Source organism: Stegastes partitus, unplaced genomic scaffold, assembly GCF_000690725.1.
Source record: "Stegastes partitus isolate 25-593 unplaced genomic scaffold, Stegastes_partitus-1.0.2 Scaffold489, whole genome shotgun sequence".
NCBI lineage: Eukaryota > Metazoa > Chordata > Actinopteri > Pomacentridae > Stegastes > Stegastes partitus.
The window spans coordinates 19436-46961 of NW_007578220.1; the positions used below are offsets into that span (position 1 = coordinate 19436).

At 39.9% G+C, this 27526-nt stretch overlaps 3 protein-coding genes across 4 annotated transcripts in view; all 3 read right to left on the reverse strand.

Moving 5' to 3' along the window:
• Positions 1-1168: 1168 nt before the first annotated feature.
• nectin4a (nectin cell adhesion molecule 4a) lies at positions 1169-17329 on the reverse strand. Of its 2 annotated transcripts, none has more exons than XM_008287157.1 (11): positions 16892-17329; positions 12308-12502; positions 11486-11653; positions 9612-9890; positions 9245-9362; positions 5461-5615; positions 5193-5352; positions 4774-4849; positions 4393-4455; positions 2479-2676; positions 1169-2338 (listed from the first exon to the last, which is right to left on the reverse strand). In XM_008287157.1, exons 1-11 carry the CDS (start codon positions 16944-16946, stop codon positions 1946-1948), a joined length of 1860 nt encoding a protein of 619 aa, XP_008285379.1. In that variant the 5' UTR covers positions 16947-17329; the 3' UTR covers positions 1169-1945. The 2 variants fall into 2 exon arrangements, with proteins under 2 accessions (XP_008285379.1, XP_008285378.1); XM_008287156.1 differs by having other exon boundaries at positions 1169-2341.
• Positions 17330-17647: 318 nt separating this feature from the next.
• On the reverse strand, positions 17648-25791 carry fcer1g (Fc epsilon receptor IgFc epsilon receptor Ig). The gene is made up of 5 exons (XM_008287158.1): positions 25631-25791; positions 21097-21188; positions 20181-20222; positions 18818-18841; positions 17648-18729 (listed from the first exon to the last, which is right to left on the reverse strand). The coding sequence occupies exons 1-5, from the start codon at positions 25680-25682 to the stop codon at positions 18676-18678; spliced, it is 264 nt and encodes an 87-aa protein (XP_008285380.1). The 5' UTR covers positions 25683-25791; the 3' UTR covers positions 17648-18675.
• A 250-nt stretch (positions 25792-26041) lies between these two features.
• Positions 26042-27526, reverse strand: part of ndufs2 (NADH:ubiquinone oxidoreductase core subunit S2) — a 9330-nt gene continuing 7845 nt past the window's right edge. The window contains exons 12-14 of the mRNA XM_008287161.1: positions 26813-26896; positions 26366-26423; positions 26042-26251 (exon numbers count right to left, since the gene is read on the reverse strand). Coding sequence (XP_008285383.1) covers positions 26214-26251; positions 26366-26423; positions 26813-26896 — 180 coding nt within the window. The 3' untranslated portion in view covers positions 26042-26213. The remainder of the gene's footprint in view (positions 26252-26365; positions 26424-26812; positions 26897-27526) is intronic.

Below are 27526 nucleotides of genomic sequence, written 5' to 3' on the forward strand. Positions count from 1 at the left end.
AGCAGTGTGGCAGTTTTTGTAGGCTCGTCCAGGTCCCTGCACTTTCCAGCAGCACACATCAGGGGGCACTGTCTACAACGAATGCAGCCTACATTCAAACATAATGCCATTAATCTGCTCTTATATACAGTCTGTGGCTGGGTGATGCCAGATTAAACTGTCCCGGCATACTTTCAACCCAACATTTCTGACTCAGGTGGCATTTGACAGAAAAAAATATATTTACAGCAGGTAAGATAAATCCAAAAAAACACCAATACAGTGTAATAGTATGTATAAAGAACAAAATAATACTTCATATTTGCCAAAAAAAAAAAAAAAAAAAGCGAAACAGTTTTTTTATATTTTCCCCCTTTGGCACATTGCTCCCCATGTCAGGGCTGTAACAGAACCCAGCAATACTCAGAACATATATAAACAATACAATAAAAAAATAACAATAAAACCAACAGTCCACAAATAAACAATACATGCATGGTTTAGCCACAAAGGTTCATCCTCTTGGAAAGTCATCGTCTTGTTTCAGATGCTGAAAAACTCCAGCAAGTACAGTAAACTTCCCAAAATGTCGATACTTTTTTGTCGTCTCTATGGTCTCCAGTGCAAGAATCCAGATGTATTTTTAGTATGTTTGCATTGTGTATTTGTTGTTTTGCATGCCCCATTCTATTGAGCCTTTTACACCATTTTTGTTTGCTTTCTGACTAGTTTAAGATCTGGCCAAGGGAAGACAAGTTTTAAAAAAAAGAGCAATATGGCTAATACTGGCACATGTACAGTTTTGCTGCATCATGTGCGTTGTCCCTGAAACATATAAACAAACACATTTACAGAAGAGGTCAAATCGAGCAATACCATAGAAAAAATGAGTATTATACAAACATATGGAAGCTTTTCCAGCTTTCTCTGTGTACGTACATAGAGATACTCAATACGTATGCACTCCACTTTATCCAGTGAGTCTATGCCTGTTTTATATGTAAACTGTCAATATTTCTCATGTATGTTGGAGATGGGTGTCTTGATTGTGAAGCTACTATATACCTATGTGTGTACATGTAGGCAAGTGTGGCTGTCAGGTGAAGTGAGGAAATTGAGACATGTGAGAACTAGTCAGTATATGTAGGATATTGAATTGAAGATTTGCATTTTTTTGTTGTTTTTTTTAACAAATACACACATCTTGTTTACGACATAATAATGGTTTCACTGTACGAAGTTTGGATCGGATCCAAACTGTCTCAATTTGGAAAGACAAAAGGACTGAAAGACAATATGGAGGTATGCACGTTGCAGGTGTGGCCATAGACGAGCAAGCCAGCGATTTGGATCAGATCCCAAACTGGGTTGTGTTAGGAAACTTGACATGGGCAGAGTTACTCCTACACCTAACATCACTAAAACATCACCCACAGCACAGGGGTGTTGCAACTTGCTGTTTTCATTCACCCACTTTCTCACTGTTGTGTTTACTCCTCTAGCGTTTCCTGATTTTGTACTGTACATGTTCTCGAGTGCTTTTGAAATCCCCTGACAAAGACTATTCAGCTACTTTCAGCTGTTAGCCACAGCTGGGTAGAGCAACAGCTACATTCCAAAAAGCAAAGAAAGGAATATTGTCTGATGTTAAATGCCATCTGAGCAGTTCTGGACAAAACTGCAATATTGTCTTTTGTAATGTGGGGGAACACAAAACATACTGTTGATCCCCCCCAAACAGCATGCTGAAATCAGAACTGTCCAACAGATGCTGTGGAGCACATCGGTATACACAAAGCTTTGCTCTGTTGTAGTCAATGTAAAAGATGCAGCATTGAAGTCAAGGTGCAGAAATTTCATTCTTGACCACAAACTGATTTTCGGGGCTTGTGTCCACATGTGAGCCACCTCCAAAGCCAGAGCTGACCAGTTTTATAGTTTCTGTGTGGGACTTTCCTGCCAGCAGCTAAACTATCTGGGCCTTGTGGATGAGGGAGGCGTGAGGGTTGACCAGAGGGGGGGTTTTCCGGATGAAGGGTCTCACTGTGCCATTAGTCTGTTGGTAGCGTGTGCTGTGAGCCTCAGACATCTGAGAGCTGTTGGTCTCGCTGTCCTGGTCATCGGGATGCTCTTGACTGGCCGGACCGCCCAAACCCTCGTCCACTTCGTCCTCGTCATCCGTAACCGGCGGGTAGGTGCAGCTGACAGGAGGGTGCTGGTGAGTCTTGGCGACACTTCCTGGTCGTGAACCCCCATCTGAGGGTATAATGGTGCTGCCATTCAGCTGTCTTACAATCTCAGTGGACTGCACCATAGGGAAGGGTGATGGCGTGAGAGGAGGGTGGAAGTGAGTGTCCTGCTGCTAAGAAGAAGAGCAGACACACTTATAATTGCATCATCATCATCAGGTAAGTATGCAGAGTTTAAGCTGGGTTAAAAGCATTCCACGATTAAGGAAATCAAGCCTTGACATGCCCACAAACACACAATCACACTTACCAACGATATACTGCTGTTTCTCACATATGTCTCCACTCTGAGTCGGTTCTCCTCCTCTCTATCCAGAAGCCTCTCTCTGCCTCTCCGGGAGTTGTTGTACAGGACTGGTCTGCCCAGGTAGTCATACGCCCCTGATACACCACCTCCTCCACGCCCACCTGAGATAGTTGATCGGCTGTCACGGCAGTGAGTCTGCTCCTGCCGGCACGGATCAAAGACACTGATTAGTATCAGATAAACTGATTTCCCATTTCCTTCTTTTGCACAGTTAATTTAAAATGAGCTTCATGATCGAGCACCAGTTCTTTAAAGCAGGCTAAAGTGACAATGTTTACTTACAGAAATGACTACAACCCTGTGCATCACCACATGAATGTCTAATGATTCAAAAAGGTATCGTTTGTAGTAAATGCATTACTTCCAAACTAACTGTTTTACTGTAGAAACTCATTGCAACATAAGTCAATCAACCTTTTATTACTGATTGACAACAGAATCAATTCTCTTTGGCATGAAGGATACCTATATTGCACAAATTTCTGGAAAGATGTTCTGTCATTCGTCAGAGGATATTCTCTGAGTTCACTACTTGAAAGGCTGTGTTACTCAATCTTTCCTCTCAAATTTTTCTTTAGAAACTCTTGTGTGATTTTGGCAGTGTGCTTTTGATTGTTATCATACCGGAATATTCCCTATTTGCCAAGCTTCATCAGAATGGAAGTCACCTTGTTAGCCAATATTTTTGATATACATCCACAGGCGTTCATCTGGCCATCTGTAAATCTATAAATTTCATCTCATTGACACCTTTTGGACTCGTGATCACATTCCTACCTTTGTGCTTCACTGTCAGGACTTATGCATTCAACAGTGAGAGACCTGACCAGATTCACTTCAAACATGTTACACCCCATCCAAGCCAAACAAATTTATCTTGGTGTCATCTAACAAAAGGATATCCTCCCAATATTTAATCTTGCAGTTTTGTTTCCATAGAACACGTAAAGGTTTTTTTCTTTGGCACCGCCCATGAGGGTTGTGGTTATGCACTCCTCACACTGTCAAGGTGTAACAGAAACTCAAATTTGTTTACCATGATAGTGCACTGTCCACATTGTCATTTTTAGAAAGATGAACATACCAACCATGCTTAGTGGTACTGTGCCCCATCTCTGTTTCAACTGATTTTTAGTTGGTCTTCCTTCCTTTACCATCTTTGATAAGCCTACTTAATTTTTCTTGCAATTCCTTTTTTTCATGTCCAGCCTTAACACAGACATGCAGGCTGACACAACACATAGGTCCAAAACTGAGAAAGTTCTGGTGTTTCAGGTCAGTTTTATAACCATGTTCATGCAATAAGGCTGTTTGAAAATCACAGGTGTCGTCAGTTTTGTTTCAGTGATTACAGGTTTTCAAACTTGTGTGCCAGTTGTCAATCAGTTTCTACTTTCGGGCCTGTATTTACAATATTTTAGAGTATTTGATTTTGATTACAAATGATGATCAAACTGCAAATAATGCATTTACTGAGAGGTGCCACAACTTTGAATCTTTTCAAACTGAAGTGATTTCGTGCAGGGGTGTACTCACTTCTATACCGTACAATGTCAATTAACTTGTTTTAAAGACGTTTTCATTTTGGGAAATATGCGTACATGCTTTGTTGAGGACTGAAGAGAAGATTAGAGACCAGAGAGAGGAATAAGAGAGAAGAAGCTGAGCGTTGCAAGCAAAAAGGGAGGATATCTCAAAAGTCTTCATGCAATACAATGTGTTGTTAATATCTGAGATGCACTACATTAAAATTTGAAATGTTGAATCTCAGAACTTAGCCGTCTGACATCTGGATAGTAAAGCCTCAGTCCCAGGCCCTGGCCCTGCATGCAGATTTACATAGATACGTAGACTGACCCCGAGGGAAGACAGGCTGGTCCTCAGGGTTCCCTCCACCCTTAGAGGGATGTTTTCTTCCGTCTGCAATTTAAATAAAACACAGGTCAGGATCAGCTGTGCAAAAATTCCAAACCCTCAAAAATTCACTCACTTCTTCCAAAACAAGAAAAAGTATGTGAAGCAATAATTGATGATAAATATAGAGCACAGTATTAAGATTTTATTTGAGCAAAATTTGTAAAATTTCAATTAAATTTTGCATGAAGGATTGCATAAAGCATATGGGAGCATCATTCTACTGATTTTGGTGTCAAGACTGACAGCCTGATTCAGGTTGTGTCGACATAAGAAAACAAAAGATGTGTGTCGGGTGCAAAAAGAATAATTCAGTAACTGTACCGTTCCTCTGGCATCTGTGCTCATAGAGTTCACTCTCCGGAAAGATGCTTGCCTGGAGAGAGTGCTGATTTCCTCCCTGTGAGAAACAAGACAAGAAATTAGAAAATGACTTCAATGATTAAAGAACTGTTCTAGTGTGTGTTAATTTTGGGGCAGTTTAAGTTTTAATGTAATTCACATTGTGTATTTTTTATTTAATTTTTCACCCATATTTGTTATTTTGCGCAGCCATCTACGCTTCATGCTCCTCTAATTCTACTTAACACGCTCTGTGTTGTAAGCGCCGCTTGTAATATGCTTAATAGCCCCGATCCGCTCCGATCTTCTGTATTCTTTTTGGCTCAATCTGCCCCGCGGAGATTATTAATGGTTAATCTCATCTTATCTCATCTTAATTAAACATGGTGTTATCCCCGTACTTCTTCTGAGACAGCTCCCTCTGCAGTTTCTTGTTCTTGCGCTTGTGGTGGCACGTGACGCCGATGATGATGGCGAGCATCAGGATCAGCAGCCCACCAGCCACACCCCCCACGATGATCATCAGCATGTTCTCCAGTCCTTTCCCGTCGTCGCGCGGCCCTGCGAAGAGTCGGTCAGGGAGCATTAGATGGAAATAAACACAGATTCTCACAGTGTACATGAATATGACAAGTCTCAGTCTGGTGCGTTGACAGTGTTGTCATTTACCTGTCACGAGAATCTCCACCTCTGCCTTCCCTACTCCCACTTCATTCGTCGCCACACATTGGTAGGTGCCACCGTCTGACGAGTTTAGTGGTCGCCTGAAAATCAGCGTTCCGTTGGGGTGGGGGATGGCATCTTTCGGCATCTCTCCTTCCATTCTGCAGGCAGAGCAGGATAAAGACACATTAGAGTGCATTCAGCTCAACACGTGGACTTGTTCAGCGGATTAAGTCATGCGCATTTTTTCAGAGTTGGTCAACATCTTCAGATGTTTTTGTGCTGTATTTCAAAGAGTAAGGGAGTGGCTAATGATGGCATTCAAATGACATGCAATCCTAAAAGACCCTTTCCCCTCCCTTTGAAAACATTTTAAGCACCCTCTCTTTGGCTAAACGGGGAAAAAATGATCCCCATAACCTTTTTCATTTCAGCTCTTAGGAATTTCTGTCCAGTCCCTGATGACGCTGAGGTTTCTGTAGGTGGTGCTGGTGATGCTAATGGGTGGCCATTGCTGCTCAAACATGAAAAGCATCACCCGTTGCCTTTTTAAACATGATGTGTTCAGAAGAAAAAATCTCAATTTGTCCTTTTAAAATGTGTGTAATCGGTATAAGTTTTTAAATTCTACTATCTTCAGTTATTGTTTGCTGCAGTTCCTGGTTCTGTGACTCAAGGAAAATGTTTCAGCATCACTGTCAAGGGTGTTGCCTAAGTGTTGTTGTTTTGAGCATATTTGACTTAATCCCTTTGCTCAGAACTTAATGTCAGCCCGTGAACAACCCACGTTTCGCCAGAATACATGACTATGTCCATTTTCACAGCAGCATGCTGTTGAGCTTCTATTATTGAGCAGACTGCATGCTTATTACAATAGGCGCCTATCACCAGCAGGGAAAGAGGAACTGCTACTTCACCACGATAACATCTTACACAAATCCACACATTCTGCTTCCTCTTCCTCCGCTCGGCACCACTTAGCTCACAACAACGCCTCTGCCTACCTGGTCCCACTAGTTCACGTCTCTCCCTACTGCTCATCCCTTTCCCTTTTACTTCTCACCCCCCTCTTCCTCCCTCCTTCGTGTGAAACTATCTCATCTGTCTGCTTTCGGCACAAGCCGCAACATGACACTGTGACACCAGCTATTACTTCACCTGCTGCCATTTACTGACAAAGCCAACAGGTTCGCCCGCTGCTCTGCCACATTTGTGTTTGTGTGTGTCCATGTGAAATGTGTGCTTGAGCAAGGAGAGGCTGAATGTCGCCACTAGATTTTGACTTGGTTATCTGTGAGCGTGTTTACACATCCTCATTCATGAGTGTGTACACTTGTACGCTTGGCGTGTGTCTGGTAAGCCTCGCTCACAAAAACTACTTTCCCAAGGTGTGTTTCTGTGACTAATGACAAGTAATCCGTACATCATCACTTGGCAAAAACAAGTCAAACGAAACGAAACCTCCCAAAACATTTCCTTTTTTCAAACTTTAGATGCTCATATACCCTCCCTGTGCGTATTTCTCTCTTGGCAGCCCAACTGTCACCTCTCATAACTCAGTGGAAGCCATAATCTTCCAGCTGCTTTTCGTGGCTTACATTTTTTCTTGCCGAACGCTACACCACACCCCGAGAACATATTAATGCATCAGTGGAAATGGCTGAAAAATGACACTGTGTGACTCAAGTAAAAAAAAAACATCAGGCATCTGAGTCAAACCCTGGTTTAGGGTTTAAAGCTGGGAAGTAATGTCCCAATTTTTAAATGACACACGTAGCATTTGAATCTGTCAGTTTCCACTGAGGCAGCAGAATGGGGAGGTGGCAATGCCAGGGCTTGTTTGGTTTAGTCATGTGGAAAGAGTGGAGATCCTCCCCTGCCACACTGGTTATTCAGCGTACTCAGTGTATCTGTGATAAGTAAGCACTAAAAAGTAATAAATACTCCATACTTTGTTCATAAAATCCAGAATGTAGGACTCACTTAAGTACTTGAAATACAGTTGATAGACTTATTAAAGGTGCACTCATGGTGTTTCTTGTGAACATCCTAATATCTTAACATATGTCATTATTTTTCCTGGTCAAACATAAGTCTATTTTTGAGAATATTTGAAATGTTTTCTACAATTCTGTTTGAATAAGTCAATCTATGGCAGCAAACTGTCAACACAGTCGTATTGCACTGCTCCACATGTGGCTTTAACTTCAGCTCCAATCGCTTAAATAACCAGTATTGAAGCAGTTTCTAGTCATATTTTATTATTTAAAAAAGACATCAAAAATAGTTAATGCTTCATAAATTCAGCCACTTGCACATAAGTATGAAAAAGACTCATAATACATATACGCCAGAGAAACATGCTAGTAATTAGACTTGCTGCTAATCTGATCGTACATGTATGTTGTTCTTATTGTCCACTAATTACATGAGAAAACCAAAAATGAATGATCATACTAAGTGTCCTTTATATATGAGGGACAAAACAACCACAAGCACATGAGTGGATTAAAACGAAGCCATGTATGTTAAACTTGAACAGGTTTCTGGAAGCAGAGGAAGGGGTCGACAACACCACTTATCAGCTACTTACGATGCTGTCCTGAGATTGCTCCCCAGGCAGTTTCACCACCATTTAAACTTTGAGTCACCCCCGACTTGGTAGTTTCACAATAATTCACACCTCAGTTCATGTGAGTCTTCATGTGAGTGTAATTGGCGAATGTCCAAATAACTACCCAGTCTGAGAGTGATGATATGTCTAGAACTCCATATCGATCAGGTAGAACTGACTCTTGGATGAGAGACGAAATGTCTTCAGGAACCAAAGAGTCCAGTTGCCCCCCCACCCTACTGAAGCTGACGAAGAAGCATTACATGTGTATCCAAAGCCTGGTACATGTTCAAGAAAGTTCATGACCTTTTAAAATTGTAATTGTCATCCAAATTACTTCAGTACTTGGCAACACTTCATATAGATCACTTAAGATAAGACTGATGGTGTGTGTGATGATGCAATATTGCATCAAATGCTACTTTCAGCTACAATCTTCCTAGTTCTACTTGGGATGCTCGTCATTAATGTAACATACCCGTGAGAAAAAAGGTTTAGAAATATATAAAATTATTAGGTGATGCACTTTTTCCAAACATCAATATGACTCTTTATTAGTATGACTCTCTGCTATAGACTCATTGTTGTCCAAAACACTGCCAAAAACAAACTAATGGGTGATGCTTTTGCACTCAGAGACATGTTTCTCTCTTACCGTGAACACACATTTTTTGAGTCTGAGTCAATCTGACATACACTGTCCAAATGTGAGCTAATCTGCAGCTGAAAATGGTCTGCAAAAAATACACCGTTTATTCTAGTTTGAGCGACATTTGCTAAAAACTACTCTGCCTTTGGCTTCTACTGAGGGCTTTACATCACAACTTCACCTCAGGATTATCAGTTTAAAAAAGCTCCCTGAGTGTGGCAACTAAAAATGATTTTGAATTACATGCTTCTTTGAAATTATTATTTATGTCTCCAGCGCGCAGATCAAAAACATCAAAGCATGTAAGAGACGGCTTCCTAAAAGTAACAGTTATTTGTAAGTTGGGCCCTTCAGGATGACCTGAGTTTAACCTCGCTAAACATCCCATTTAGACACGTGAAATCATAGGACAAATAATTGGCATAATGACTGTGGAAGTTCCGGGAAAAGCAACAGTGACCAGACACATCAGACAGTTAGTCATACGACAGCCAGACAGTCAGAGAAGGAGGTGGGTCCCACTGTACCTGATCCAGGTGAAACTGTGTGGTTTGGGGTTTCCTCCACTCACGCACCTCAGGGCAGCATTCTCCAAACCCACGAACCAGTCTTTATTGTAGCCAGACACCTCTGCATGCGGAGGGACTGGGAGGAGGAGCAAAAAAAATGATCAGCTTTAATAAGTTGAGGCAAGTTAAGAAGAAAGGAGGAAGTCTACTGTTTATGGCATGAAAGGATCAAATGTATTTAAGGTGGAATATCCAGGCTTTTAACTGCCTCAAATGAATGCAACACTAATATCATAACAATTATTACACATTTTATTTTCTGCCTTTTCATGTTGAAGCCTCTCAATGGATCTCTAACCTCCTGGTCATTTCGATGAATACTCACAGTGCACCACCAGGTTGTTTCGGATTCTGCGGGGCGTCTGGAAAGCCGGATGCCACACCAGACAGTCCAGCTTCTTGCCGTTCATGTTCCTCAGCGGGTGCAGGGAGTAGTGCGAGGAGACCGCCCCGTTGTCGAGGGAGCGGTTGAGGGACTGGCCGTTCAGGTCGGTGTCCCAGGTCAGCCGGGGAGGAGGGTGGGCTATGGAGCGACAGTAAGCGGCCTGCCGGTAGGACTCTCCCTCCACCAGAACCACAGGGTCCAGGGAGGAAATGGGAACGGCTGGTAGGAGGGGGATTGTTACAGCGTTAGATCAGAGTGACAATAATGACAACACGCTGAGCAGTTAGTGTTGAATGCACACATATGCCTGAACAGGTATTCAAGAGCTAAGATGGGTGGGGCGTGGTTGGAGAAAGGTGGTGTCACAGAGTTCCTTTTCTTTACACTTTTCAGTCATATAATGGGTCATTCGCTCAATTCACCCAATGCCCCTTCTACTTGATTTTTATTTTTAAGTGGTGAATACTGACTGAGTTAACCATGTGTACAAACTTTAGATAACATTAGTATTTTAGTAAAAAAATTCTTTAAATATTTTTTAACAAATTTGCACCGTCATATAATTGGTGTGTATTATTCTATCAGAGCGTGATTGTACTATTGAAGACTACACGAACACATCAATAAACCTACAAAATTTCAGGACAGTAGCACTATGTCTTAAATTATGGCCCTTTGAACATTGCTCGACAGATTGGCACAAAGACAACAATAAAAAAAAACAACAAACCTGACCACGTTTTCCTCACTAACATACGTGTGCACGGGGAGAGATTTTTAGGTGTAATTTTTCTTTTTAAAATTTGGTTAAATGAGGTGGAATGACCTTAATAACTTTATAATAATAACAATAATTTAATTTTCAAGTCCCTGGTTAAATGACGTAGCTATGACTCTACACTCCTATAGAATAGGATAGATAAAGTCCCCATTCCACTCAAGTCTACTCGTTTGCTGCAGCTCAGCACACCAGCTCACTTACAGCTCTGCTCAAACACTGCACTCTTTAGTACACAATGGCAAGTTGTAATAATGCAGTAATAAATGTTTGACGGGGAAAGCGATTGTAAAGAAAAGCACTGATGCGAAAAGTGCAACACGATTCCATAGATTTGGTCCATATGAATCTCTGGCCAACTGAATCAGTGTTGTTGAGGCCGTTAAAAAGTGGAAATGCAATTTTTCTTATGATGTCTTCTAGCATATAAAAAAAAAAGTAATCATAATGGCATGTTAACAAAGAACTTGTTTTTCAGCAGACCGCGTCCTTAAATATACAATTCCACAGAAATAATTATCATCATCAAATAGTACTTGCACTGCAGTATGTGGTTACAATCTAAATGCTAGACAGTCACCAAACCTGTAATCAGCATCAATGCAGCCATGGTTAAGGTGCCAAAAAGGTCAGATCTTTTGCATCCATGAAGAATTAATCTTTGCCTCAGCTTCAGTTTTTAATGTGAGTTTTAACTACTTTGTTAAGGCCCCACATTTTCAAGAAATAGATTTTAATCCGGACCCTTAACAAAATTGCATTGCAACCTGATCTGGACCGATATCGAATAACATTTCTACGAGGAAATGTATGAAAACTATGAGTAAAGAAATATTTGTCCATTATCAAAATAACTTGCTTGATCCAACAATCTTGGACCCTGTGCTACTTTTGCAAATGGATCCATAGGCCTTATATTGGAGTAGTGTAGTTTAGTTAAGAGATTAAAAACAAAGGACTTAACTAATTTAATAACACATATAGAGATGATGTGATCAAAGGAGTGCTAAAAAACTGCTGGCAATTAGAGACTCACTCCACACGGTGAGCGACATCTCTCTGTCAAAGTTCCCAGTAGGAAAGACGTTGACGTGGCAGATGTACTTCCCCTCATCGGAGACCTCTGTGTTCATGATGACCAGCGACGAATCCAGGGTGGGCTCGCTGCTTTGAAAGCGCACACGTTGGGACCACGTTCCAAACGCTGCAGACAGAAGAGAGAGAGAGAGATGCAGGGCAAGAGAAGGAAGGAGAAGCACAGAGTTAAAGGAGCATGTGAGGAAGGATGTGACTCGAAAAATTAAGTCCAGTGAGTTGAAAGCGGACCTCAGGGTTTCCTTTGTCACTTTGACTTCCGTGCACATGCCTGCACCCTTGCATTAAATTAAATCACATTCTGGGCATTCGGCGGCTCACAACCCTATCCACTGTGTCTCACGACTAGTAGAAGCTTCAATCACTTCAAATTACAAGAAACCAAAAATAAACAGTGCGTCCCAGTCTTGGCATCTTTGGAATATTCCTATGATATCACAGCAAAATTGTCAGAAAACTCTTTTAGATGGTTGTGAATTCTTGCCTCAGAGCTCTGTAAGCACTGTGAGTAGAGAAACAAAGCCTCCAAACAACACTTGTCAACCGGAACTGACAAATCAACTTGTAATACCAACAGAAAACTTGCTCGGTGCAATGTTAGAGGGAGTGAGTGTGACGATTAAGAAAACATTTCTGGCAGGAGGAAAGGGGAAGTAATTAGGTGTGAAGGCATTCTTGATGGGATTTTTTTTTTTTTTAGCATGCGGCAGAGGATGTAAAGAGAACATAACACTAGTAAAGCCAGACCACAGCGCCAACCTACCTGTATATCCATCTACGTGGTGTGCGAGGATGATCTGTTCTCTGGTGTTGTCTGGTTTCTTCTTGTACCAGGTGACCTGCACCACCACAACGCCCTCACTTGTTGGCACGTAGCGACATGGCAGGATGGTCTCTTTCTCCGCCAAAGAGCGTAAGGCCTGGTTTGGAGAGGGCTCCACAAACTCTCCATGTAGCACTAAAAGAGAAGGATAGATACATCATTTTTTATAAAAGATTGAGTACACTGAGCGATTTCCCAACATAAAATCATGGTTTCAAATGAATGCAAATGGCATTAAAGTAACTGCAAAGCAATTGACTACAGCATGAACATTTTTGGAAACACTCATATTTGCTCACTTCAAGCTCAGTTTAGCCTGTCTAGACTAGAAATAGTAGCAAACTGTCTGCGTCTTAATGTTACAAAATCCATCTAACAGCACCACAAAAGCTCACTAATTAAAATGTCACATATTATTGTGTTCTGACAAGGCACAGAAAGCCCCAATAGCTGTTTCCACATGTTAAGAACATGATGTCTAGAGTGACCCAGTAGCCCAGACGCCCTGGGCAGCAGATCCCCGTTCCGATGCATGCCATTCCTCACATTTAAAGTCTTTCCTCCTCTGCCACTATAAAATAAAAGCAAAAAGCCCCAAAACAAACCTTAATGCAGCTATTGTTAGATCATTTCCCAATACGCTTACAGACAGAGGAAAGGCACTAAAGATGCTGTTAAGCTTGTTAAGCATTTGAAGACACGAAAGCTTCTGCGAGCCTCCATTTTTTTGTTGATTTTTAGCTCTGCTTCTAACACCCCTCTGACTCACGTATTAAATCCAGAATATGAATCAGATGAGTGTCAACCCCATACGGTGGTTCCAGCATGTTAAGGTCAACAACAGCCTCTCTGAACCCAAATCAGCACAGGTGCCTCCAAGGTTTTTTTCTACATTGTATGCAAATGTGAGCATACAGTCTTTTAACTGCATATTTAAATTCCCTGATGACACTGCTATCCTGAGCTGACTGCACAGAGAATAATCATTATTTGTATAGAATTATAGGGAGAATTCCGTACATCAGTGAGATAATAACCACTGCGTTTTGAAGGTGAAGGAAACCCAGTGGTTATCTACAACACTCCCAATAATCAAGTATGCTTCTTTTAGTATCTCGGTGTCCACGCTGATGACATGTTTACCTTAACCTGTGCTCCCTGCTGCGGGAGAGGTAACACTTTGTGAGCAGGCTCAGGGTGTAAGAGATTGACCAGGAATATATGAACCTGTTTTGCCAAGCAGTATTGGACAGCCTCATGAGATACAGGATATAGGCAGGGTATGACAACCTCTTCATAAAGGTCACAGGAAAGACAGACCAGTCCCTTGAGCGCTGGATGACCCATCCATTGTTCTTTACTCTAAGCGCGAGCTCTAGTAGTTGATATATAGAACCCAAGTGCCCACTCCGTCATTCTGAAAACTCATTTGAGCCTTTTATCATGTAACAGTGTTGTCATAGTACGAACCTTGGAGTCCTCATGGGAACTTGTTAGGATGAACGGGTTGTGCAATGTTGTTTTAAGTTGTGCAGTATGTTGTTTTAAAGGTTTTATTAACAGCATTTGAATGTGTGTACAAATGGATACTGGTGTGTGGCTGACTGTCACATGTCTTTGTATTCAGTTTGTTAAATGTCACTAGCCCAAGACAATTTTACCAAGGGGACAATTAAGCAGATCATACTGGGTCATATGCTAAGCTAAGCTAATGATCCCCCAGATTTGCTGATATAAGGAATAAACATATTTCCCAAACTGCCAAACTATTCCTTTAATATTTGTGACCGGACCAAAAGATTTAGTGAACATGTTTGCGGGAGGTAATATGAAAATATGATAAAATAAATTCAGTGTTTGAAGGGAGCACGGAAAGGGTTTTAAAGACAAACAGCGAAGACAGAAAAGAAGGAGGAGAGAGAAAACAGGACGACTATCAGAAGAGCTGAGCACAAGTGAAGATATGTCGCATAACGAGTTGCCCGAGATAAGCTTTCAAAGCAAACTTACAGAGTCAACCTCAGTGTCTGGACCGAGCAGACATACAAAGGGGCCCCAGAAAATATAAATAGGGCCTACACAGTATACTATATTGTGTGTTTCACAGCGTTGCGACACTTTAACCACAAACACCCAACATTTGCATGAGTTGTCTGGGAGTTTTTTTTCCCTCTTTTTCTTACGATTCTTTCCTTCTACTTCTCTGTTTACAGCTCAAATTTGCCAACATGTTTGATGTTGACAACAATGTGTCACTAATCTTCTACTGTCCTCCAGCAATCACATCATGTACACACACCCACAAAACACACAGGTTCCTGTTGTTGTTGCCTGCAACCTGTATTTAAAGGTTAAATTGAGTTAAAAAAGCTTGTTTGCACCTGTCAGGGGAATATCTCTCACGACACGCTGTTACAGTAAATCTGAAAGAAAGAGCTGCGGAGCTTCTTCAAATGCAAACAGGTGCATTGTTTGTGTAGGACACCTGTCATTATACTGCTGCTCTTGGCACCAAGTTCACGTCATTGGTGACTGATTTAGTTTTCGAGGGTGACGTTTCTAGACGGCGATGACCCTGTTAATGACAAACAACTTGAATGGAAAATGTTTTCCAGCAAATGGATGATTTCCACGCACTAATGGTATATCAGCTCACAACATTACAGGCCTTATGTGTGTAAGCTGAAAAACATGACAGGTGCCTTGTTTCATCAGATAAGTTTCAATCGGACCAGTTAAAACCAATTCTAACTTGTCTTACTGGTAGATTGCAGTATGTTTTCATAGGCCAACATTTTCAGTTTCACTCTTATAAGATCATCGTCCAGGTTGGACCTGTTAAAACACAGCATTTACCCAAATGTGAAAGTATCAAAATACTTCATGTGCAGGATTAATGGCAGTGACTTGAGCTGCTGTTGAGCACACTTAACATTCACCATGTTCACCATCGTTTTTTAGCATGTTCGCTAATTAGCTCAAAACAAAAAGTCCAGCTCAGGCCGATGAGAATGTTGTGAAAAATTATCAGACAATGGCATGATTATGGAAAGTTATGCATTCGCTAAAGCCACTACGATTCATCCTGAGGGGAGCATGAATGTCTCAACAAAATGAACGGCAATCCGTCTAGTATCTGTCAACACATCACTCTAAACCGCAAATATAAGCCTCAAGGTGGCTCTAGAATAGAAGTAAAGGGGGAGGTTCATCCTCCTTGGACCATGAACAAATTAAATGCTAAATGTCATGGTGTCAATTGTTGCATAAGTTGATGGAAAAATGGTAGAAAGACCGACTAGCAGGCCGTTTCAAACTACCATCGATACAGCTATCGAGGTACCATGGCTGGTAAACCAAAGAAAGTGAAGCTACAAAGCCAGGAGGATGAATCATGCAGCCTGACACTGTAATTTTCCTTGGCATCGCCAACATTTTTCTCTACTATCATGTAAACGATCGTTGTTTCATGTGGGAACAAGCCAGAAACCCCAGTTCCTTGGAAGCTTTACCAATTCTTGTCTATTATAAACCGTATCTCGTAATAATCAGCTTTTACTGTGACCTTTCTATAAGTTGGCAGGTTCTGATTGTTTGGTGTGTGAGCCTCATACAGATGTTGATTCAATACCTGATGTGGGAGAATCTGTTCAGATATGCCAGCGGGTGGGATGTGATTCATGCATTTACCATCAGTCCTGATGAGTGTGCTGAGGAGACAGGTGTGTTTTTTTTCCATATTTGTGTGTGTGTGTGTGTGTGTTTGTCATGCTGAGGTTTAAGCCGACTGTGGAATCTGCCTGTGCTGCATTATTGGAATAACACTGTGGGCCCATCCTGGACTGAACGGTTTTGATATGCCAAACTCTTATCTATCATTGCATTGCATTTTGGGAAATACTTTTATGGCTTTACTATATTCAGCTGAGCTTAGTGCACAATAATACAGTGTGTTTTGGTTTACTGTTTAACAGCATGGTGCTTCTTACAGAATCTCTCGTACACATTTAGGCTTAAGCAACACACGCACACTAGGAGGGTCCGTGTAGTTCCTATGAATCAGACAGGAGGAGGGGAACGGATCAACAGCAACCAGTTTTTCTTGAAATATCAGACAGTGCCGCGAGTGTTTTCCAACAGCCCTGCTCTAGCTAAAGTCTGTTCTCGACAAAAGCTGGCCAACTGCAAAACAGCTTCCTCACGAGATACTATCAGGCCGCCTTTAGCCCACACAAAACCAAAAGCTGTTTGTTATCACTACATATTTGTTATCTTTCTTGATGTGTAACGTCTTTCCAAACCACACTCATTCACTGACATCACAGGTACGACTACTACAGTTGTGGGAGATCATCGGAATATTGTGATACATAAAACCGCCTCCAATAAAGCCACTGTGTTGTCATTTGTGAGCATTGCAGTTATAGGAAGATAAAGTGATGAGCTGCAGAAAAATTACAGAAACACCGTAAAGTCTAAACAGATAAATACTGCTTTTTTTTTGTACATAGTGTATTCTCTTACCAAAGATCCTGAGGACACAGAGACACAGAGAGAGTCTGTTCAGCAGAGATGTCATCCTCCTCCCTTGGAGTTACTGTTAACTGTGCACAACTTGGGAGAATTTCAGCGCCGGAAAAAAGCTCATCAGTCCAGGTAATATGATCCTAAATGACAGGCAGGCATGAAGCACTGAGACGCACTCATGCCTCGTGCTGCTGGATCATCCTTGGTGATGTTTTGTTGAGAGTCAAATCCTTCCCAAAGTCCTTTCCAGAGCAAAAAAAATAAATAAATAAGAAGCTTTCTCTATATATATATATATATATCTGTAAAAGTTGGAGCTGTGGCTGTCAGTCCTTGTGAGAAATTGTGTAAATCCTGTCAGTTTGGTTGAGTTGTTAAGCCCACGCCATCATGTTTGCCTTTTGGTAAAAAGAAGGCGCAGCTTTACCTGTTTGGGATACACCTGTTTGCGCTACTGCCTCCCTCCCTCCCTTACTTCCTTCCTCCCTCCCTCCTTCTCTCTCTCTCTCTCTCAGACGCACACACACACACCTAGCGACTCACAGCCCACAAACACACACACACACACATTTGCACTAAAAGTCACCTTTCCGGTTTGGTTGAGGCAACATGACAGTTATTTTCTCGTCTTTACTTGCTCTGCTCAGAGGAGAGGCAGGTGAAAAGCAGCCACAAAGAAGCCGTTTAACCTGGGTGCAGATGATATATCACACGGCCGGACCGCCACAAAAGTAATGGAGCCTACTCCCTTAATAAGAAAACACATTAATCCTTTATTTTTAAAGGGATAATCGTAAACATCACCAGTCACTATGGAGATTTTTCATCCTGTAGAACACAGCTTAAACCCATCTGCATATATTAAATCTCAAAACACTCCAGTGTTTACACATAGGTAATGGTTTATTCCAAAGGAAATGTGATAATCTACAGTCACTTCATAAATCAACAGGACGTCCTCCTTTGTTGATTTGCCCTCCTCACCCAATCACATTACAATCTCTGCTGAACAGGTTTTGATCTGTCAATGTGATACACATGTCGATTAAATCTTTTAGCACTCTGTGTAAATAATGTCAAATCACTGTCAAGAAAAGGTTTGTTTTTGCTTATTTTGTGGTTGTGTAGCTTAAGGCTAGAGGTAACACCTGAAAGCAACTTCTAAGAGACAACGTTGCCCTAATTTTGAGACAGACAAACTTCTTTAATTTGCATACTTAAGGTTTTGCATATGTATGTACATGAAACACCCTTTGGGCTTCTACAGGCTGAAGCTTACATTCAAAACATCCTCTATGTGTGTGTGTGTGGACAGAACCACAGCAAGGACACCGTCACTGCCATCCTGTGGTGTTTCGGAAACACTGCTCAGTAAAGCTTTATTTTGAAAGGATAAATAATGTTCTCTCAGCCTTAAAAATAATAATACATTCTTCCTTTTTTTTGTGCAAACCATTTTAACACCCTTACAAAATTACTCTCATATTCACACACATGCACAAACAATCTTCCGAACAGCTTAAAAGAGGAACTGAGTTGTGCAGTCACAGTTTCGGCATAGCAATGTCAAAGAAAGGGATATTTGTTTTTTTTTTATTTATAACTATTGCAATATAAAATATATCTAAAGCATTAAAATATGTTGGCATCTTTCCATTAAAAACAAAAGGGAGGTGAACACTGGTGTGCATAATCTTGTATACTCTTTAAAAGCAGGGCAGGATGTGCAATATTTAAATACAAAGAGAAAAAAGAAAGAAAGAAAAGGTGATTTTCACTGATCACTTCTTCATGCCGATTGTTTCGTATGTGTCCTGGGCGTGAGGAGTCAGACCCTGTAGGGAGGACAAAGAGAGAGGAAATGAGAACATCATCGTCACCATGATTAACTTTCATCTCCTTTATTTCATTCACTGAACTCACCGTATATATGCCCTCATCAGGATTCTGACAAGAGAAGATAAGAGCAATGTCAGATTTAGTGAAAGAAAACATACATTGTGACAGGAATTATAATAATAATTTCTTTCTTGTTATGTGAGAAATGCACACCGGAAAGAGCAGAGAAGCATCACTGTGGGTTGAGGCTGAGTGTTGTAGGTGGTCGGTTATAGGAGATTTATACTCCAGCTGTACATTTATAGCTGCATGCAAGTCAGCTTGCAAAGATGCAGTCATGGAAGTTGTTACAAAAGCTGACATTTCTATCTATCCGTCATTCACTGATGTGCAATTTTCTTTTTTTTTCTTTTTTTTGCATGATGCTGTTTATGCAATACTTGTTTCTCATGATGTTGTTGATAAGCGTTCCCAGAAAAGTTTCTCTTATCTTATCGAGTTGCAAATCAAATGTACACTCCAGCAACATTCTGGTGACATATGAAGCAACATTAAAGCAGCATTTTTTTTAAAAACCAATGAAAATTAATGCATCGATACCTAAGATGTCTTAACTTTTAGAGGTTAGTAGGTTCAAATCACACCGGTTCCTACATTTCCCTTACTATGGACATCTTTTCAGCCGTCCCTGACTTGTAGTTGTCCAAGCTTTAAGTTGATTAAAAGATTCATTTTTTTAGCCTCCATAAGTTCCTCTGATGCTACAGAGCAGTGCAGCCGAGCAGCAGTAAATCTACTTTAAAATGTAAAATTGATAGCCCTTTAATGCCATCTATAGGCTCAAACATGACATATCTGATCATATTCTCACACTCCTGTTGAGAGGATTAAACTCTTCTAAATGTATTACAAGTAGTTACTTGACATTTCATAATCTACAGCGCTAAACGCAAGATTCTTATCACATGTGGGCAGCATTGCATGGAAACATAAATTCATCAGAAGGCTAATATTTCAGATTTTTGTGCGATAACGTCGCCAGAGCGTACAGAGAGGCGTCTCATTGGTCAGCGATGAGAGAGAGAAATCTAAACTTTTCCAGAGCCAAAGCATCACAATAGTTAAACTCACCACAAACAAACTCTGCCAGTAAATAAACTCACAATAAGTGCATGTGGGAACGGAATGTAGCAACTTCATTCTTCCTCTTTCTTTTTCTTTTTTTTTCTTTTTTTTTTTCACGGTCAGACCTCAGCGTGTCGATTCAGTGCGGTTTGACCTGACCAGTGAGATTATTTCTGAATGTGGGGGATCTCTGCCTGCTGGCCTGAAACTCTACTTTGTGCTGTTGTGTTGTGTCTCTGCTGCCCGCATGCATTTTAGAGACCACGTTATGTCTCTATATGGATTTAGGCGTGTGAGAGTGTGTTTGCATGTTTGTTCTTACCTGCTTTGGTGTTTCTGCCTCAGACTTTTTAGCATTGCAGATCTGTAGAAGACAATAACGAATTAGGCACAACTAAAATAATCTATATTTGTGTAGGTAGTATCATGTCCATCTATTCATCTTGCCTCCACAGTCGTTATAAAAATGAAAATGAGTTTTAATTCGGAGCAAATATATGAGTTTATGAGTCTAAAACATACATTTTCTTACTTATTGTTACCTTCATTTTAGTTAACTACACCAACCTTGCTTTACACACATGTTCATTCTCTTTAAATAAACCATCCAGCAACAACCAAATAGTCTCCAGTGCTGGGAATGACTTTACAATTAATGGTTGTAAACGTAAGCAAGTAATCGCCTTTGATCACCTTAATGCCAAATATTGAAATAAAGACAGGAGAGAAGGAATACTGATAAGATGGCTTTTACTTCAGTGTATTCTGTATTGTCTGTGTATTGCGGTACTATTTCTTTGTTTAAATATGTGCTTGCTAAAAATCCCTGATTTTACCAAATGTATTCGATTATGTCTTTTTAATGGATCTTTAACAGAATACATTTACTATCATTCCATCTAAAGTACATAACACTGTTCCATGTAATCCATTAGTTTCCCCCTTGTACTTCCTCTATGACTGAAAAAAAAGAAAAATCTCAATCTAAAGACATTGCTGATGTCAGTACATCACTATATGGCACTATAACAGTCAAGGATTTCATATTTTTTTGCTGTATTACTCGAATGTTTCGTCTACTTTATTTTGCAGATGACACCCTATTGTGCACGCAGACAATAATGAACTAGAACACTTTCCATGTACTGCCTTTTGCTTCATAACAGATTATTCCCTTGCATATATCCATAATCTATTATATATATACTTCTGCAAAGACAAACAAACAGCATGCAAACCTTGATTCTGCAGTAGAGAGCTGTCAGGATGACGCCGTACAAGAACAGGATGCCATCCAGCACGTAGCAGATCTCGGGCTCTTGAAGAGCAGCTGAGGAAAGACAGGAGAGAAAACCATAAGAGCAGCACTATTACTGTTAATAACACTGTTATAACTAAGTGATTAGGAACTCCATCTGATACTTTGTGTGTGACCGGTCTCAGCGATGATAGTATGGTTCCGTTGTCATTTATGAGTAGATGGCAGCGCTCTCACCATTTCAGATTGTGAAACAAACAGCAACAGCAGCCATTACATAAGAAACCAAAATGTACAGAGCAAACTGTTCATTATCTCAAGCAGCACTGGTATGGTGCAGGTCATGGAGACATATGGAGTATTAATTTGTGCTAATAGAAAATGTTGCTTTTGTTTCACACAATAACAGCAATAGCATGATAGAAATATGAATAAACAAAAACAGTATGGACATTTTCAGATAAATCAACCATTGAGCAACTGTAACATTTCAAAAATATATATTATTAAGCAGGCACATTAGAAAATGAAAGGAAAATAAAGTAATAGAAGTGATTATCTTGTTGCTCTCCAATAAAGGAAATCGTGTTACTTCTTTTTTTTTTGAACAATCAACAACTTCAATCTCCTCTGAATCCCCTATAGATGTTACTTGTGCTATCATTCGATCAGCTACTTGAAGAAACATGCTTATCAGTGGTGTGGGGGGAAGAAAACTTTATGTTGATAATTCAAACTGCAAGGATCAACAATCGCTTTGCACGAAGTATGATGGAGGTACAAAATTGTAAGAGTTCTGCTTATAAATGTACTTTTAATAAAGCCTGTAAGATTTTCTTTTTTAATAAATAAATAAACCCTACCCTTTGTAACCCAGCTTTTCAAACTTTCTTTTGGTTTCTGTCTCAGCCTGCGTAGTGCACACATCGAAGGTCACACCGCAAAAGGCTTTTATTGTGCCCTTAACCTCGTCTGCAAGGGAAAAATATGTTGCAAAAATTACAGGAGCATTCTTCTACAAAAGTACAGTGACAACGGGTCATGTTTTCGCTCATGAATATCTGACAGTGAGTTCAACATGTAAATGTTTCTGAGGACACAGCGAATGCTTTTGGAAGGCATAGACTCAAGGTTAGCAGTTCCTGAATGAAACACGGAACTGAATGTTGTATGATTGTATGAGAGTGCCAGGGTTTTGTACTTATGCACAGGAATTTCTCATTTCTCATGGGTTATCAAAACTATGTGACTCTGCCTTTAACTTTCTTTTCTAACCTCTTTTGAATGGGTCGTTTGTAATGTAAGCGCTCATGCATGTCTTCAGAGGTTACGTAATGATAATCCCAATTATTCTTTTTTTTTTTTTTTTTTAGGAAATATCATTCTGTAAACTTTTATGTTGCTTTATTATTCTTTCTGTTTTTTTTGGTTTTTTTAGCATTATTTTGTCCTCCTCCTTTCTTCTGCTCAATACCACCACTGGCCAATCAGAGCTGTGGCTGCTGTGGCTCGGGCTTCATTAAGTTTGCTTAATTGAAAAGATGCGCTAATGGGAACTCTAGTAAAATGGTTCATACTTGTCTTATAAAAGTTTCAACTTTAATTTGTCTTGAAATTATTTAAAGCTATAAATGATAACAAAACTTTATTCTTTTTTTTCTTTTTTACAAAGTTTCTCTTCATAAAACACATTTTATTCAGGAAGTAACGCATTAATTTTCTTAATTGCTTGTCTTTTTTAGTGCATTATTTAAGTCAATGCAATTACCCAATTCATCTTTTTAAAATTAATTTCTATATCTTAATTTTATGTATTCCTTTAATTCAAGAGAACTATTCCCACCACTTACCTAAATGCATGGTTACGAGACTAAAAAATAAGATTAATTTAAAAAAAAAAAAAACTAAACTCTATTTTGATCAGTGCATCAACTTAATAGTGTTTGTAATTTGAACTCAAATTAGTTGTTTTTGTTTTTAAATATTTAAATATAGTGTACAGAAACAAATACTGCATTTCAAAATGTAAAAAAAAAAAAGATAATTAAAAAAACAAAACAAAAAAGGTTAATCCAACAAAAAAAACTGGGGAGAATACATATGTTCCCTAAAGTCTACAACCACAACAAAAACCTGAAAAAGCCCAAAACTACAAAAGAAAATCAGATTGAAGCGCCTTTGTTTTTAAAATCTTTCGCAACTTAAAAATCTGTGTTTGTAATTATGACAATTAGTTATATAACACTAACAATGTCTTTTAAATGATGTATAAATAGTACATGGATCAGCTTAAAAACTTGTGTTTATGCAGCTATGTTTCAAATAAAAACAGCGCTGATTGTAGAGGAAGAACAAGTTCCTCTGTGTCAGTGTAGTCTGTTGGTTGAACATAATGTCATCAGTATGTATTTAACTAGCATGTATTTTACATGTGTTGTTATGTGCTGCTTGTTTTTAATTGCTGTAACTTTAATGTTTCTCAGGCTGCTGCCTAGGCCAGGCTTCCCTTGAGAAAGAGGTCGTTGCACCTCAACGGGACTGACTTGGTTAAATAAAGGCTAAACAAAAAATAAAGAAGTTGTCATAACTTAAAAAGAGTTGATGCAAACTGTTGCTGTATTTAAAAAAAAAAAATTTGTCAAGCCCAAATATAATTTGCCAGAATGTACATAAATAAAGGCAGAAATTGATGCAAAAAGGAAGAAATAGGTGCATAAAAAATGTTTTTGACACTTAAAAACCTCCATTTCCTGTCCCCCCTCCTAATAAACCTACGCACATGCATTTGTGTCCTTCATTTATTTTTCTACATTTAGAACGACGACAACTTCTCAATCTCAAAATCCCCCCAAACAACAAACGTCATTTTCTATTCCGTCCCTTTTCTTCCCACTTTCTTTCTCTTCCATTATAAACTCAAGGAGATGAATCACTTCTCTAAAATCTAAGCTCACATGATTGTGCTCCACGGAGACTCATTTCCGAAGGCCGACTCCTTTTCAAAGTGACAGTAAAATTACATTTCCACTTGCTTTCTGTCCCCCCCTCCTGCCTTTCTTCTTTCTTCTTTAACAAAGACCCTGACTTTATTAAACATTTCGGATTGGGAGTCCTGGAGTGGAAATGACTTGCGAAGCCAGCAGGCGAGTGGAGCTGGTGGCGGCTCTCTTTCAGCTCTTACATGTTGGTGTTGCCTGTGAGCCTGTGAGATGTGGAGCGCTATCAGCAGTGACATCTTTGGTTTCTGCATGTAGCAAGCGGCGCGGTGTTAAAAGGAAATAGCAAACCTAAAATAACTGATAGCCTGATATTAATGTGGAACTTAAACGTAAGCATGAGTGGAAACCCGCTGACACTATGTTCATGCATTCAGGCCTTTTTCTTATTTGTACGACTGCTGTGTTTGTTTCTCTTGGCTCTCATGGTAAAAATCTATTTTCTTTGTAGTTTTTAGGCTTTAGAATAAATTCTCTGCTCGGCACATAAAGCGCACAGGTGAAACAGGTTTTGGTTTTTTTAAAAACGAGAGGTTTCCTTTTCAAAATTTCACACACCAGCTGGCTGTGACTTCGGCGCCCCAGCTACTACAAGTAGGTCACAGTCGCTTGTGGTTTTGAATAAAAAGTGAAATATTTTAGGTGGTCTTACACATTTAATAAAATGACTATTTAAAATACACAAGGGCTACAGCTAAAACAATTATTTCCATCCCTGACTGCTCTGCTGCTTATTTTCAATCAATAGTTTGGTCCGTAAAGTTTTATAAAATAAGAAAGAAATGTGGTTTTTTTTTTGTCAAACTAACATTTTACAGCGTCGAAGGAAATCATGTGAAAAGCGACAACGTTAGATTTATTTCTTTTCGAAAACTGACTTAGAGAATAGCAGATTAATTTAAAGTATTTATACTTAACCTGCCTGCTGTCAGATATTGTAAACGTCTCCACATACGATATGTATAAAGTTTTCTGATTAATTTCCTTCATCTTGCAATTTTTAAAAAAATTTTAAGACTGCTGTGGCGCAGTTTAATAGACATCAGGTAAATGTTATGTGGTTCCTTTTCTAATGCTCCAAAATACATACTGGTAAATACAGAATTACTTAAATGTGAATGCAGCTGGACTAATTCGCAGCAGTTTAAATAAAAGTGCCCCACCACAAGCACAACACGGTCAGTTTCTTTACACAGGAACTGTAATGTGGTGACATCTCTGCTGCCTACACTGAGCGGAATAAGGCCAAATGTCAGAGAACCTCCCTGCTCTTCATACAGATGGGCGTACATCTGCTAAAATGGTGCACTTTTTAAAAAAAAACCCTCCACCCTAGTTAACTGTAATCAACACAACCTTCTGATTTTGTGTCTTAATTAGGCCGTTCTATCAAAACTATCTAAACATACTGTTCAGTTTTCCTCATCAGCTTTTTAAAAAAAAAGTCTTTGGATATTAAATCCCAGTTAAACCCCCAAGTGATAGAGAAAAACTTTTTTTTTTTTCATCACAACTCACCAGCTCTCCCAAAACTCAGCCACAAAGGAATGGCCACCAGTAGCGGGTCCATAATAACGCGAGCTCAACACGGTCAACGGGGCTCCTTCAGCAGCCAGCAAAACAGGACAACTCGCGGGTGCTTGTTCTGTGCGTTCTGGCGAAGACTAGAGTATTGCATGTCTCGCAGCTATGAGGGGAAGTTGTGGTCGCAGCTCTAAGTCCATTTGTCTCAGATCTCATCAGACCACTCCCCCCCCTTCAAACACCATCGAGGCTTTGGTCTCTGCTGTCATGTCGAATTCTTGATTTCTCAGGTTTTAAGGCAGCTAGAGGAAACGGAGCATTTCAAAAGAATAGCGGTTTGAACCTCGTAAAGCGTTTCAACCTAAAGCAATGTGGGGAAAAAAAACACACAAGTGTCTACTCGGCTGTTTTGGTCATAAAGTATTTATTAGGTGTATTTGGACATTGTACATCTGTGATTATATGCTGTCAAAACAACACTACAGTGGATAGAGAACAGGAAGAGAAGCTCAGATGTGAGAATGAAAGACTGAATCCTCCTCTTTAGAGAACCAACACTGTACAGCGGCAATTCACATCAACGGTCAACCTCGCCGAACACGATATCCTGTGTACCTGTCGGAAGAAGAAGTAGAAGGGTGACGATGACGCAACCGCACGCAGATGCTCACTTCTCTATTTTTAGCGTCATTTTGAGACGCTTTTACATTTTTAGGACATCGTTCTCACCAATAATGGCCACCACGTCGGCCAGCATGTGTCCTTGGGCCATTTTATCCAGACCAGCCTGGAAAGAAGCAAAGAAGAATAAGCGGCGGTGCACGGAGGATGAGCGAGAAGTTAATTTTCATAATTCAAGAGATTGTAGCCTGAAGTTAATGCGCTAACTACTCTAATAGTTTGTTTATGCAACTTTAAAGACATTTCTAGCCTTGTAGACCGAAATTCAAATGACTGTGTTAAACTGCGGTTCATGTACCCATGAGCTAAGAGACGAACAGGAAGGAGGGAGAGACGAGCCTCTGTGTGTGCTTTTAAAAATGGTTCCATAATACTTTAGAAAATGTAGTTAATGAACTAAAAGCAGCCTTAAGGACAAGCCGTTAAACATGCTGAATAATTGAGAGCCGGTGTGTTTAATATTTCACGGTGTCTTGTGAAGTTTTAAGTGCGCACCAAGTGAGCGAATCCGGGAGCTTTGATCTTGCAGCGATAGGGTCTGCTGGAGCCGTCTGACACCAAATAAACACCGAACTCTCCCTGCAAGCGACACACGGGGACACAGAAACACACTTCAGTAAGCATATTACATCACAATGAGCATCTAAAGGCGAACAAAGGCCTAATTAAGACTCAAACACAACCTTATGTATGTTAAGAACCAGCAGTTTGAAGTGGGGCGACTAATAAAGAAAGTACACATATTTTTATTAGCAGGAATTGTTTGGTAAAAAAAAAAAGCAAACAGGAAGTTATAACAGGAGGATACAACCCTGTAGCATACAACATAAAAAATAAATCGCCCCTCAAGTGATTGTATTATTTCAAAGTAATCAAAATGAAAATACAGGCCCAGAAGTATAAACTCAACACCCAAGTTAGAAATCCTGTGATCGCTGAAAAAAAACTGTGTCCAGGATTTTTAAAAAATTGTGACAAGTTCCTCAGTTTTGGACCTCAGTTTCCACATGGAAGTTGTCAGAGCGATTGAAAAAATCTGAGACAATTGTGAGTCACAGAGATGATCAACTAAAAAAAATAAGCTCAGAGGGTTATAGAGTGAAAAATATGACCACTAATAAGAGCTGTTGTATTCCTAAAATAATACCCAGACAGTGCGCTACTTTCACAATTAAGCGTATCGAAGCGCTATCAAAGGAAGTTTCTGTG